A 15,337-nucleotide genomic window follows, 5' to 3' on the forward strand; every position below is an offset into this window, starting at 1 on the left:
CAGCTTCCTCTTTCTCACATTGCCCACCAAGTGGCTTGGGGGACGGGGGCAGTCAAGATACCTGCATCCTGTTGGCACTTCCTTGCATGTGGTATGTTGGAGGTAGTCTTCTTCTAAAACCTGAAGTCATGGCTCGTTACCAGTGATGGACTTTTCCTGAAATCTGTCCAATAGCCTTTTAAGAGCCTTTAGGCCAGGTGCCATAACTGCATCCTGTAGCAAGGAGTTCCATAGATTGATTACATGCTGAGGAACATGTGGAAGGCTGTTCAAACCACCTTCCCTTGGCTTTGGTGTGGATGCAGGTGATCCTGTAAGAGGATCCTGTAGGAGAGGCTGCTGACCCCCTTCACTTCCCACTGGCCACTTCCTGCTGCTTTTTCCCTAACAGGACTCAATGTTGCAACCTTGACCACCCTTTGTTTCTTTCTAGGGCTTTCTGCACCTTGGTGTTACTTTTGTGAGGTGTTCCATGGAGAAGCAAAACCCCACAGTCCTCCCACTGAAGAAGAGACCAGTACGAGCTGGAGATGCATCTCATGAACTGCGGCCCAGGGGTATCGGTGAATCCCCTCCACAATCAGAGGACCCTGTTGCCAGATGGACAGAGAGATGGGAAGCCCAATGGCAGGAGTTTCTGGAGAGAGTGAGGTCTCAGGAGGTGCTGGAAGAGGCTGCAATCAGCTGTGAGGCTAAGGTCTTGTTGGCCTCCTACGAGGAACAGACAAAAACCTGCAGGGGTCCCAAGGAAGAGTGGGCCAAGAAGCACACAACCCTTGCTATCCTACCACTGGAGTTGCGGACTTGGCTTGGGGAATGTGGCCTGCAGACCTGGTCCAAGGCAGAGGCCCTGGTCGAAGCTCTCTTGTGCAGGCAGCAGGAGTCCTCAAGACAGGAAGAGCAGGTGAGTTGTTTTCCTTGTGCATTGACCTGAGCCGCAGTGGTTGCTGCCTCTATCCACCTGTTACAGGTTGTGGGTTGGACTGGATGACCTTGCAGGGCACTTCCAACTCTAGGATTCCATTAGTGGAACTGTCAGATGTCATTGCCTGGGTCAAGTGGTGTCTCCCTTGTCACTAGTGTTTGCCTGAAGGAATCTTCATCAATTTCTTACTGCGCAGAGGTCTGGTAATTTATATGTATATGTGTGATATCTATATATTGTTAGCAAGATTCTTAAAAATTGGAATGCCTGAAATGTGTGGCCGTTCTTGACGAAGTGTTTTCTGAAGGGGCTTCCATTTTTTCCTCTGTCTTCATAGGTAGAGAAATGCTCTTTACACTCCTACACAACACCAAAACCAGGGGACATCCACTAAAATTGAGTGTTGGGTGGGTTAAGACAGACAAAAGAAAATATTTCTTTACTCAGCCTGTGGGTGGTCTGTGGAACTCCTTGCCACAGGATGTGGCGATGGCATCTGGGCTAGATGCCTTCAAAAGGAAATTGGACAATTCTGGAGAAAATTGGACAATCCATTATGGGTTACAAGCCATGATGTGTATGTGCCACCTCCTGATTTTAGAAATGGGCTATATCAGATGCAAGGGAGGGCACCAGGATGAGGTCTCTTGTTGTCTGGTGTGCTCCCTGGGGCATTTGGTGGGCCGCTGTGAGATACAGGAAGCTGGACTAGATGAGCCTATGGCCTGATCCAGTGGGGCTGTTCTTATGTTCTATGCCCCATCACCATCTGACTGGGATGTGGTAGAGACTTTCCTCTGCAGCCACCCAAACTTTGGGGAACACCCTCCTGGGGAGACTCTGCCTCGCTCCCTTCTTGGATGACCTGGATGGCTGCAAATTCCGGTGGATATTTGGGATGTGCTGGTGTTGCTCATAGTCTGTGTTGGATGCTGACTATGAAAAGAAAAGAATTGGATGAAAATACTTGTGCAGGACCAGCCTTAGGAGCTGTGGGGCCCAATTAGAAATGTTTCTTCACAGCCCAGGTCTGTAGAAACTTAGAAAAAGAAATAATATTTCGTATAGACTTTTGTTTACAAGAATTCAGAGAATTGTTACTAACTCTCTATAAAACCTGCAATGTGTGGTATTACGTGTTCATTGCATTGTATTGTTCGGTGTATTTGACAACATTAGAATAGGCTACCCTAGCAGGGTCCTTGAAACACCCTTAGGTGTGGGGTCCAATTGGGAGCAAGTGGTCTAATTGGCTTAAATTGGGGAAGGGTCGTAACACACCAAATCTACTGTTCCAGCTAGATTCAGATGTCGCCATTGAGCAGCCATGTTCTGTTCGTTGCATTGTCCTTGTGACACTTGAGCATGTTAGATTCAATGCTGGACAGGTTACAAGTCATGGTATGTATGTGCAAGCTCCTGGCTTTAGAGGTAGGTAAGAGGAGGGCACCTGGATGCCCTCTTGTTGTCTTGTGTACTCCTTGAAGCATCTGGTGGGCCACTGTGAGATACAGGAAGGTGGCCTAGATGGGCCTTGGCCTGATCCAGCTGGGCTCTCATGTTCTTATGGACTGTCAGCTGCAGTGTGAGGTGCTGCGTGCAGCTGCAGTCACTCTGCTCATCAGCCCAGTGCTGGGCCCCTTCAGGAGCAGGGCCAAATTGCTCAAATTGCCCCAAGGCCAGCCCAGCACCAGGGGCAGCCGTAGGGTTGGCATCACCTGGTCTGGTTACTCATGGTGTCACCATTCATTCATTCATACTATAGAACAATACTGGTTACCCAAAAAATCAGTGGCCAACTTGATGAGTCACACAACTGAATAGGTTTTGATACAACACAGAAACTTCAGTGGGGTTTCTGTCATTGCATTCTGCTGTAAATTACACATCAAATGGTATATAACATGACTGTATTCCTAAAAACCACAGTTTTGGTCACTAATGACATCATCCGCACCCCCTCCCCCCCAGGGTGTCACCTTATCAACACCTCATTGGTTCCATGCTGTGTTAGAACAACATATCATTGGCTCTTTGAATAATTAGCCTCATTGATCTTTTTTGAGTTAAGCCAACTTGCTTTTGGTTCCATAGGACAGTATTTTTCTTCCCTGGTGTTTTGGTCCTACCTTTTAAGAGAATGGAGATATTTCACTTGCATTGGCTTCATTGCATTCTCCTGTAAATTAAAGATTGAATGATATATACATGATGGTATTACTCCTCCTAACCGTGATTTTAGTGACCTTGGTCACTAGTGCTGTCACCCCCCTCTAGCTTGGCACCTGGGGTCTGTGGCACCCCCAGACCTGCATCTGCACGCCATTGAGTAGAATTGTCCTATTTTGTGTAGCCCTCCCCCTGCAAGCCCTTCAAAGACATCCTGCTCTATCCTGAAACAGCCCCTCTCTGCTCCTGCAGGTGGCAGCTGAGAGTTCCTCCTCCGCAGTCCAGATTCCAACTGACCCCAGGCAAGAAGAAAGGGAGCGGAGCCTCTTGGGTAAGGATGAAGGTGCTTCTTATTGCCCCAGCTTGGAACACCCCTTCTGGGCCAACCTCGGCTCTGTCTCTGAGTCTCCCTTCAGGGAATTCAGCACCTCTCCAGAGCAGAGCTCCTTGACCCTTTTCTCTGGCAGGCACCCCTTCTCTGAGTACTGCTACCACCAGGGACAGCTGCTGGGTGCATCAGAGGGCAGTGTGACCCACAGTGTGGAAGGGATGTCACCACTCGCAGCTGCCTCCTGATCTCACTGCCATTCTGCATCCTCCATGCCTCTTTTTTGCCATGAAACACAGCAGTGGTGGGGGTGGGGAGGAGGGCAGATCAGGCCTGGGAAGGGGGTGGGTTAAGCAACAGCGTCACACTCTGAATCCTGACTCTCTTCCTGAGCCTGATCTGCTTTCCTGGGTCAACATGGACTTGGACCAGTGCTCTAGTTGGTGCATGTTCATTTTGACCCACGGCAGCTGCTGGGAGTGTCTGTGGGGCAAGGGAACAAATGTTTCCTTTCCCTGAGTGTTACCAAAAGGGCTGTTTTGTTTAGGGGAATTAGTATACTACCCTTTTTGGAACTTCAGGATCGCAGGCTGGATAACAAGACGCATAATGCAGAGAAATTCCCTTTAGGTTAATGAGGGGACTGAGAGAGAACTTTCAATAAAAGATTATATTTTTATTACAAAAGCACACATGGAAAAATGATAAGTATATGTTTCTAGTACTTGCATCTAGTGTACCTAGCTTATGGTGGTTGCATGTGAAAAGTATTTGGTGCATCCGAGAAGATTAGAAAAAGGATAGCTTGTAGGGAAGGATTTTAGGGGTCCCTGGTCTGCCAAACCTAATTGCTAACTAAAGATGGGGGGAGAAGGGGAGAAATAGGTGGGAAAGAAAGAAGGGAAAGAGTTCCAGACGCATATAGTTACCTGTCCTGAAAAGCAGTTGGATGGGGGGTGGAGAGTCCTATGGAGGACCCTCACGACACAGATGTGTTGTGTCCTTGGAGGGGGGGAACCCAGAGAGAGAACATGTGGCCGGAGCCCTCTCTTAAAAGGATTTTTTGTGTAACCGAGATGGGCTGGGTGCTGAGCTGGGGGAAAACTGCCACCCACCAGGGTGTTTGGGGTCAGGATGTCCCTTATCAGCAAAATTTAAGGGGTCTTATCAGCATATCAGCAAAATTCAATGGGTCTAATGGCTGGCTTCCCAGCTAGGGGAACTTACACAATAAGCAGTGATTGAGTTAAACAATACAACAATAGGAGACACTTAAGCAACGATTTACTATGCCAGCCTAGAGAGGTGGAAGTTGTGCGAGTTCAGGGTTTTTTGGAAGTTTGGCCTGTGAGAAGTTTAATGTGTTTGCATAACCAGTGATTGGATTAGGAGACACAGTGATTGGGTTAAACAATGATTTGCTCTTCCAGACTTGTTAACCCTAGGGAGGGGGATGTTGTCACCATGAGTTTGACTTGACTCCTTTGTGGCCTGTATGGGAAGTTTGGCCTGTATGATATTTTAGTCCATAATAACATAACCAGATATAAAAATCACAACTTATAAGGAAAAAGGGGATTTTCACGTAACGGAGGATGCCTTGAGTGGCCAAAAATGCTCTGCGGATACAGCGGAAGCTGGGCCCATGTTACTGCATTGCCACTTGGGGATTTAGTTACAATTAGGCTGTCTGAACGGAGGCAGGATATAGGTTGGGACAAAGGGAATGAAACCCACATGCATAATTTGAAGGGGGTTTGTTTTCCCCTGGGCTCTTACCAAGTGTCTCTCCTCCTTCCTGCAGGGCATACAAAGGACTGTGAGACTGAGAGGGACCCACCTGGAATATTGTTGGAAAGAGAGGAAGAAGAGACCCTTCAGGGTTTGGAAGGCCCAAGGAGGGGAGAGGGACACCCCACAGAGGAAAAGATGGAGAAATCGATTCCGTGTCTGGGAGGATCCCTCCAGGAACAAGAGAAACAGACAGAAGAGAAGGGGAATGAGCGTCCTGGCAGCATCCCCACAGAGGGAAAGCTCAGCAAAGTCTTGTTGCTTGAGGAGAGCTCCATTCAGAGCAGCACTTCTGGAAGTGGAACACCTGGCACAGGGAAAAAACCGCACATATGTTTGGAGTGTGGAAAGAGCTTTGCTCGGCGTGATGTCCTCAGAGTGCATGAAAGAACACACACAGGAGAGAAGCCGTACAAATGCCCCCACTGTACCAGCGGTTTTGTTCACAAATCACATCTTACGAGACATCTAAGAATCCACACAGGAGAAAAACCATATAAATGTTCTGAGTGTGGAAAGAGCTTCAGCCAGAATCAGTCCCTTAAAAAACATCAAAAGATCCACACAGGACAGAAACAACATCAGTGTTCTGATTGTGGAAAGAGATTCACTCAGAAAGAAGGCCTTAGAAGACATCAGAAAACTCACACAGGAGAGAAACCTTATAAATGTTCTGTGTGTGGAAAGAGCTTCAAGTACAAAGTCACCCTTAGAACACATCAAAATATTCACACAGGAGAGACACCTTATAAATGTTCTGTGTGTGGGATGAGCTACAGGTACAAAGTCAGCCTTAGAGCACATCAAAACAGTCACACAGGAGAGACACCTTATAAATGTTCTGTGTGTGGAAAGATCTACAGGTACAAAGTCAGCCTTAGAAGACATCAAAACAGACACACAGGAGAGAAACCTTATAAATGTTCTGTGTGTGATAAGAGCTACAGGTACAAAGTCAGCCTTACAAGACATCAAAACAGTCACACAGAAGAGACACCTTATAAATGCTCTCACTGTGGCAAGAGCTTTAACCAGAAAGAAAACCTCACTGTACATCAAAGAATCCACAAATCTTATAAATGTTCTGTCTGTGGAAAGAGCTTCAGGTACAAAAGCAGCCTTAGAAGACATCAAAGCATTCACACAGAAGAGAAACCTTATAAATGTTCTCTGTGTGATAAGAGCTTCAGGCAAAGAACATTCCTTGCAATACATCAGAAGACTCACACAGGAGAGAAACCTTATAAATGTTCTGTGTGTGGAAAGAGCTTCAGGTACAAAGTCACCCTTAGAGCACATCAAAATATTCACACAGGAGAGACACCTTATAAATGTTCTGTGTGTGGGAAGAGCTACATGTACAAAGTCAGCCTTAGAGCACATCAAAACAGTCACACAGGAGAGACACCTTATAAATGTTCTGTGTGTGGAAAGAGCTACAGGTACAAAAGCAGCCTTAGAAGACATCGAAACAGTCACACAGGAGAGAAACCTTATAAATGTTCTCTGTGTGATAAGAGCTTCAGGCACAGAACATCCCTTGCAATACATCAGAAGAGTCACACAGGAGAGAAACCTTATAAATGTTCAGAGTGTGGAAATAGCTACAGGTACAAAAAAACCCTTAAGTATCATCAAAATCTTCACAAAAGTGGGAAACTATGTAAATGTTCCAAGTGTGAAAGGACCTTCAGCAGCAGTAGAAGCCTTAAACGACATCAAAGAGCTCACAAGGAGAGGGATGAGAGTGTCCCATGTTGTAGCAAGAGCTTGGGTGAGGAACGGAGCCTTGAATAATGCAGAAGATGCCACGTGACTGTCTGGGACATGGATGCAGTTTCAACAACAGCACAGCAATTCCTTCCTCTATTTTAAAGAACCCACGAAGTGGTGAAAATCCTGTCTGAATACTCTGATCAGTTTAGGGTCCTGCATTTTGAACCTCTTAAGGTAATTACACAGGCTAAATGGCTGTGCTGAATGGAACTTGCAGCCTAAAGATTTGTGGTGTCTGGGTAGTTTTTTTAGTGAAATGTTTTATTTGATTGTTTCATTGGCTTGTGTATTTTAATTGTATTTTTATTCCTTTTTAGAAAATATGGAGAAAACCAGAGGAGTTTTAGCTTTTTTCCACTGTTCAGTTACAGCCATTGAGGCTTCCTTACAGTAGTGAAGCTGTACAAAGATGATAGTTCTGGCTTTTCTAATAACTTGGCTGAATTAGATTTAAGGAAATCTGACCGAGGACTGTGGGTGAAGATTCAATTCAGCTGTTTGATGACATGGAAAAAACAGTTTTGCAGTCAGTGGAAGCGTAAACTCTTTTACTGCCTTATTGTCTTATTTCTAAACTAGGTTTCAAGTTGGGTTGGACTTTTTAAAAAATCAGTAACTGGGATATAAACTTTTTACCTTGGAAATAAGTGGGAGCAACTGGTTTTGAGGTACCCATTTTATCTGGTAGTTGCTCGTCTTGATGTTGGAAAGTCAATGCTTGCTAATAATAAACTTGTGTATTTTTTTCTCTATGTATCCGCTTTATTCAGTTGCTAAAGAAGTCAGTGCTGCTGAAACTTCACCTGACCTGTAGTTTGTCCTTAGGGCGAGCAGAAGTTCATCCAAACGTTAATAACTTGCACAAAATGGAGAAGGATTCATTTGAAATGATGTTCATTCTGGGATGGGAAACATTTCTGCACTTAAAAGCACCTGGTCTTGAACTCTGATGGTTCGGTTGTTGCCTGTTCAGAGCAGACCTTGGGAGAGTTCCAGTTGTGCAGCATCTTGTAAATGTGGGGAGCAGTAGCATAGCTGGGGGCGGCAGGATAAATATTCCAGATGCCGCAGCACGCCATGTACGTGGCCTCTCCCACTTGCTGTTGGAGTCATTGAGAACATAAGAAGAGCCCTGATGCATCAGGCCAGAGGCCCATCTAGTCCAGCTTCCTGTATCTCACAGCAGCCCACCAAATGCCCCAGGGAGCACACCAGATAACAAGAGACCTCGTCCTGGTGCCCTCCCCTGCATCTGGCATTCTGACATAGCCCATTTCTAAAATCAGGAGGTTGCGCATATGCATCATGGCTTGTACCCCATAATGGATTTTTCCTCCAGAAACTTGTCCACAGGGTGGGCTCCTTTGCAGCCAGCTCATGCCCCTGAGCTGCTCATGCCACTGGTTTGCAGCGGTGGGTCCAGTCCCCACCGTCCCTGCCTCGCTGGAGTTCGGTCATCTCCTTTGGAGCTCCTCCTCAGCGGTTTCAAAGTGAAGGGAAAACAGTTCTCTTCAGCCTGTCTCAACTCCCTGCTCAGCGAGTTGGGTCAGCAGTGTTTCAGAGAGCAAGGAGCGTCTTTGCCTGACAGATGCTGAGGCCCGGCTCTCTTCACTGCAGAAACATCAACTGCTGCTTTTTCATCCTTTGGGAAGGCGGCGCTGGTGCTGGCTTCTCCTGCTGTAAGGGAACTGGCTGCTTTGGTGGCAGCGCCTGGTCCGTACCTCTCTGAGGTGGTGGCAGGTTTGGGGGTCAGCGGCAGACCCCTAAATTGACCCGGTACTATTGCAGTGCTCAAGGGCGATCAGGCCGGACTTTCCATGAATGCCCAGAGCCTGCCCGATGATGGAGATGGAGTGGTTGTATGTTTCACTCTCTTCCTAAGGGAATCTAAGGGAAACTCGAGGCACCATCAGTGAAGGGATGCACCTTTTGCAGCACTGTCTTCTCAGATGGGGAACATGGCCCTTGTGTCCCATGCAACAAGAGCATTGAGGTGTAGCTGCAGAGAGCTTTCTAGACCAGGGGTGTCAAACATAAGGCCTGGGGGCCGGATGCGGCCCGCAGAAGCTTTTTATGCGGCCCTCAGGCTTTCAGCTGCTGAGTAGTGCTGAAGTGTTACTGCTGAAAGGGCAGCCCACAAGAAAATTGAGCTCTCCCATGTCTTGAAATATGACCAAAATTTTGTTATCTGCAGCTAATGAATTCCTAAGTGAGAAAAAAGTGTTTATTTTTGGTTATGACCTGTTTAATGACATCATTTCTTGGCTAATGACATTACTTCCGGCCCTCAGCAGGCATCATGAATGCTATGTGGCCCTCCACATGAAATGAGTTTGACAGCTCTGTTCTAGACTATTTCGTTTGCTCTCAGAGCCTCAGCAGCCAATTTGTTTTCCTCCAGAGCCACTATTTCTGGGAGGAACAACAACACTTTATCCAAACCAATCCAGACACTTTGGAAAAGGTATCCTTGCCGGCTGCTTTCTCAGCTGACTATTTGTTCTAGAGCGACCACCTACAGTGTGGTGGCCAGAAGAAATTTGTGGCTGTGCAACCTCAAAGTAGATTACTGGGGCCTCCATTCTCCAGATCTAAGTTATCTGGCAAGCATTAGACCTTGTTCTCATTGAAACGAGGACAAAAACAGAGCACTTCCCACAGCTTCCAAGACAGGAAAGACTAAAGCCAGCCAGAGCTTTTGCCCCTTTTGTCTTGAAAGAAGGAACAGAGAGCCGTCCAAATTCAACCCCAAGTGGCACAAATCTGGGAACTTCCACAGAAAGTTCCAGCATTCCCATTCTTCCAGTGCTGGGAATGAAGCTGGAGACAGGTTGGCATGATGCCACCCCAGGGGTTTCTCACCCAAGGCTTCAGGATTATGTGCGAACCTGGTACAACACAATATTGGATGCATGGTTCCTGGAGACATGTCTCCAAAGACTATTCCTTGGAATTTGTAAGGAACCCAAGGAACAGGTTCTGGCAGATCTCAAAATCAAGGGATGCAAATAAACATGCAGCCATATACCTGCTACCTCATATTGGGGCAATAGAGGCAGTTCCCTCGGCTGAGAAAGGTACCAGGGTTTACTTGGTGCTCTTTCCAGTACTGAAGCGGAATGGAGAGGGGCAGGGAATCCTAGATCTAAGGTGGCTGAACTGTTTTTGTAAAATCACAGAAGGTATCTGAGGTCTTCTACAAATCCTTGCACTTTCAGTCCCATGCCTTTCCCTTTGGGTTAATGACCTCCCCAGGGGGGTTCACAAAAGTGTTAGTGGTACTGTGGTGCATCACTGGCAGAGGGGACTGTTTCTTTCCCCTCACCTGGAGGACTTTTAAATAAAGGTGTCAGCCAGGGAGCAAGCAGAGCTCAACAAGCACCAGATAGTGCTCTGCCTGCAAACTCATGGTTTTGTGATAATCCAGTCAAACAGTTCACTGGTTCCCATCCAGATACTGGAACACCTGGGAGTATTTTTCAATACCCACATTTTCCATGCCTTTTTGCCAACAGAGAGATGACAGAGGATCACAGACACAATCCTCCAGATTCTCAGTCCACACACGCACACACACACACAAGTCATCTCTCACAACTTAACACCTAGCAGGAGAGAAGAACATAGAGGTAGACTGTCTACGCAGATGGAGCCTCTTGGAAACAGAGTGCAGGTTGCACCCAGGAACTGAGGACCAGATTTGGACTCCCATAGTAGGTAGTTTGCTACTGCAGAAAACTCACAACTTAACAAATTCTACTCCAGGGTAAGAGACAAGGGAGTGGAGGTGGTGGATGTACTATCGAAGCCCTTGACCTCAGGGGCTCCTAAGTTGTTCTGGTGGCAAAAAAGTGCCAGGTTGGTACCCAAACTTAATGCAGTTATTAAGACAGGATCCTAGGGAGATTCCAATCTGGCCAGATCTACTCTTACAAGGCCCTTTACAATGCCCACAACCACACAGATTCCAACTGACAGTGTACAGGTTGAAAAGTTGGAATTTCACCAATTGGGCTTCTCCGATAGGGTTATAAAGCCCAGACAGCCCTCTAAGTGCTTGAAATGTGTATAGGACCACCTGGAAAACTTTAGGGACTGATGCAGGGATAAGGTTTTCTCTCCCACCTCACCTGATGTGTTTGTTATCTTGGAGTTTCCCCAGGATGGCTTAGTCAAGGAACTTAGAACTAGTTTGCTACAACATCAAGTAGTGGCTCTCCAAGGCATCCAAGGGGCAGGGGGTGGGTCTATCTGCTTATCTTCAGACCCCCCCCCCAAACATTTTCTCAGAGGAGTAGTATTACTGAACGTTCCTCCTGTTCATAGGCTTCCAAATTGGGATCTGAACACATGAAGTTCTGTCATATAAAACTGCCTTTCTAGTAGCTATAACATCGGAAAGAAGGGTATCTGAACGGGGGGCCTTATCCATCTTGACTTATGTGTATTCCACACACTGTGGTACTTAGGATTGACTCATTTTTCTTTCCCAAAGTTGACTCAATTTTTCATTGACAGCAAGAACTGGTTTTTCCCATCATTTTGTCCTAATCCTAAACATACAAGGGAAAGGCTTGGCACACATTACATGTCAGAAGAGTCCTCAGCTTCCATACAGAAGGCACTCAGCCATTCAGGAAGACGGACGCTCTAGCTGTAACTTACTCCCTGGTAACTCTAGCTAAGCGGCTTGGAGTTTGCATCCTGATGGTGTCCAAGGCAGCTGGTTTACGACCTCCAGGTGGTTTAAAGCCTTATTTCCATTAGATGGCAGCTGCTTAGGCAGCATTTGAAAGCGTGGCATCGCTCTAGGATATATGCAGGGCTGCCACGTGGTCATCACCTCACAATTTCTTTGAGCACTACAAAGTAAATCTATCAGCCTGGGCAGAGGCTTCCTTCAGGAAGAAAGTTCCTTCAGGAAGAAAGAAAGAAGGAACCTGGAATTGACTTTTCCTCCATCCATCTGTCCAATCCTTTTAAAGGCATCTAGGCTTTCAGGTGCTATTGCTACATCCTTTGGCAAGGAGTTCCACAGGTGAATTACATGCTGGGACAGAGATACTTTCTTTTCTCTTCTAACTCTCCTGCCGCTCAGTTGTGTTGGCTGTCCCCTGGTTCTAGAGTGTTGCAAGAGGGAAAAGAACCTCCTTCTATCCAAACCCTGCATAATTTTGGACCAGGGTGGGGTTGCATGGACTCATATCCGTGGCTCACTTATCTGTGGATAATATTGTATTGGCAACCTTCAGTCTCGAAAGACTATGGTATCGTGCTCTGAAAGGTGGTTCTGGCACAGCGTCTAGTGTGGCTGAAAAGGCCAATTCGGGAGTGACAATCCCTTCCACACCGGGAGCAAGTGCAGTCTGTCCCTGGTCTGTCTCCCTGGCTATGGGCCTTCCTTCTTTGCCTCTTAGCCTCAGACTGTTGGCAAAGTGTCTCTTCAAACTGGGAAAGGCCATGCTGCACAGCCTGCCTCCAAGCGGGCCGCTCAGAGGCCAGGGTTTCCCACTTGTTGAGGTCCATCCCTAAGGCCTTCAGATCCCTCTTGCAGATGTCCTTGTATCGCAGCTGTGGTCTACCTGTAGGGCGCTTTCCTTGCACGAGTTCTCCATAGAGGAGATCCTTTGGGATCCGGCCATCATCCATTCTCACGACATGACCAAGCCAACGCAGGCGTCTCTGTTTCAGCAGTGAATACATGCTAGGGATTCCAGCACGTTCCAGGACTGTGTTGTTTGGAACTTTGTCCTGCCAGGTGATGCCGAGGATGCGTCGGAGGCAGCGCATGTGGAAAGCGCTCAGTTTCCTCTCCTGTTGTGAGCAAAGAGTCCATGACTCGCTGCAGTACAGAAGTGTACTCAGGACGCAAGCTCTGTAGACCTGGATCTTGGTATGTTCCATCAGCTTCTTGTTGGACCAGACTCTCTTTGTGAGTCTGGAAAACGTGGTAGCTGCTTTACCGATGCGCTTGTTTAGCTCGGTATCGAGAGAATGAGTGGATAATAATAATAATAAATAATAACAGGTATTTATATACCGCCTTTCTTGGTCTTTTTCAAGACTTTATTCAAGGCGGTTTACATAGGCAAGCTTTATTTAAATCCCTTATTAAATAGGGATTTTTACAATTTGAAAGAAGGTTCTTTCTTTCAAGAACCACTACATTCAGGTGTTTCATTCCGATCTGGCTTCACGTTCTGGCCTCCATCCTCCCACGCTCAGAGCAGATGGAATAGCTCGGCTTCAGTTTGTCAGCTGCTTCAAGGTCGCACGGTGCCGGTGGCCTCGAACTGGCGACCTTGTGGATGTTATCTTCAGGCAGACGGAGGCTCTACCCTCTAGACCAGACCTCCTGCCCACCCCCACAAGTGCCCCATCCAGAGGCAATGGATGCTATGCTCCCCTCTCCTCCAGAGGGTCCTCTGAGCCCAGCAGAGGCTGCGGACAGTAAAAAAAAGGCACTTCCAGTCCCTCTTTGAAATCAGAAGTGACACTTTTAATGCCTTATAAGAACTGGAGGAGAACAGATTTTCTGTTCCTGGAAAGAAGTCCCTTCAGTTCCTGCTCTGTCCCAACCATTTCAGTGGTTGTTCTTTTGAATATTCTCTCCCTCGCCTGGAGTGGCTGTTGTGAGGTTGAATCTTGGTGGCGGATCCTTCCTCGCTCTGGAGGGATCTGGGTAACCTAAACAAAGTTTTGCACTTCCAGAAGGAAGAGGAGTAATGCACAGGGAAACTTCTGCTTAGGAAGGGGAAGTGATATGGCCAGGAGGGCAAGTAGGGAGGAAGAGGGAGCCAACCCATGCTAGAGTCGCAGCTGGGGTGGAAGAAAACAATATCAGCAACAGGAACATTGACTATAAGTGCTCATAGAACTGGCCAGGAGATTGTGCTGGTGCAACAGAAGGCCCCTGCATGCATGCTCTGCTAAGCTCCAGCCTGGGAACATGAGTTACCACTCAGCACCTTTGGAGCTTAGAGATGAAAGAGTGTGGCGAGGGAGAGACCCAAAATAAACACAAGCTGATGGTCTCTTGCTAGTAATTTGTTTCCATCTATGCATCTGAGCTGCTGGGCTCTCCCCAGCGCCTTCTACTCCAGTCCCAAAGAGTGGGGTCTCCCTGCCATCTGGTACAAAGCTCCAGGAAAAGACTCTCTTGTGTTGCCTTCACTGCCCAGAATGGCTCTGACAGTGAGGGGAGGGCACTGCTGACACAGCACTTAGAGACCCCATACTGACCCCATATCTATGTCACTGCCCCGCCACCCTTGCCCTGCCCAGCTGCCTCTTTGAGACTTCTGCTCCCAGCATGCTCCGCGTGGCCTGTTTAGAAGACCCCAGAGCCGCAGTGAGGGGGGGATGGAGTAGTTGGGGATTGCTCTGCTTCACCCTTGAAGTGGGAGGGCAGGCAAGGGACTGGGTTCCAGGATATGTTTCTTTCTCCATTTTGATTGCAGTCAAACAAACCTGCTTCTTTCCTGAACTTCCAGTAACTTGGAAGCAGAAGGGAAAAGTCCAAACACCTGGCTCTAAACTTCAGCCCATGAAATAAGTTAAACATTTAACTCCCTTTGATGGCCATTTCACTGCAGGTTGATCTATAAATGTTATAAAACTGAAGATTGGGGGGGGGGGGGAGACAAACTTGGACTACAAAAACCAAAACACTCTATTTGACCCAGTCTGCCCCTTAAGGCTTCTAACTGGGAAAGAGGAGGGGCCACCTCATGGATCAAAATGGAACCTCCAGCTCCACAGGCAGTATAGCTCGGAATGCCAGTTGCTGGGGAGCCACAGTGGGAGAGGGAGCTGCACCCATCTTCTTCCAAGCAGTGGAAGTGTAAATTGTGTTTTATGCATTTATCGTGTTCTTTCTAAACTAGGTTTCTATCCAGGTTGGACACTTTTAAAAATCAGAAACTGGGATACAAACATTTCTCCTTAGAAATAAATGGTAGGGACTGATTTTGATATACACATTTTATCTGGTAGCTGCTCATCTTTCTGTTGGAATGTCTTTGCTTGCTAATAAATCTGCGTATTTTTTCCCCTTCGTATCCTCTTTGTTGTCAAAGACATTTCAGTGCTGCTGAAACTCAGAAGAACTTCAGGTAACCTGTAATTTGTCCCTACACTGTGCAGAAGTTCATCCAGACATCAAGAGTTTGCCTGAAATGGAGAATGACTCATTTGAAATGATGTTCATTCTTGGATGGTAAAGGTTTCTGCACTTAAACATACCTTTTCTTGAACTTTAAGGTTCTGATGTCAGCTGTTCAGAGACAATAACCTTACTGGCTTTTAGGAGAGTGTGGGAGAGTTCCAGTCATGTGGCATATTGAACA

General features: G+C 47.0%; 1 protein-coding gene across 1 annotated transcript; it reads left to right on the forward strand.

The window, feature by feature from the left end:
- The first annotated feature begins 472 nt into the window (after positions 1-472).
- On the forward strand, positions 473-7,010 carry LOC136639162 (zinc finger protein 665-like). Its single transcript, XM_066613170.1, has 3 exons — positions 473-904; positions 3,347-3,425; positions 5,227-7,010. Exons 1-3 carry the CDS (start codon positions 473-475, stop codon positions 7,008-7,010), a joined length of 2,295 nt encoding a protein of 764 aa, XP_066469267.1.
- The last annotated feature ends 8,327 nt before the right edge of the window (positions 7,011-15,337 follow it).

This window comes from Tiliqua scincoides, chromosome 2 (assembly GCF_035046505.1).
Source record: "Tiliqua scincoides isolate rTilSci1 chromosome 2, rTilSci1.hap2, whole genome shotgun sequence".
Lineage (NCBI taxonomy): Eukaryota > Metazoa > Chordata > Lepidosauria > Squamata > Scincidae > Tiliqua > Tiliqua scincoides.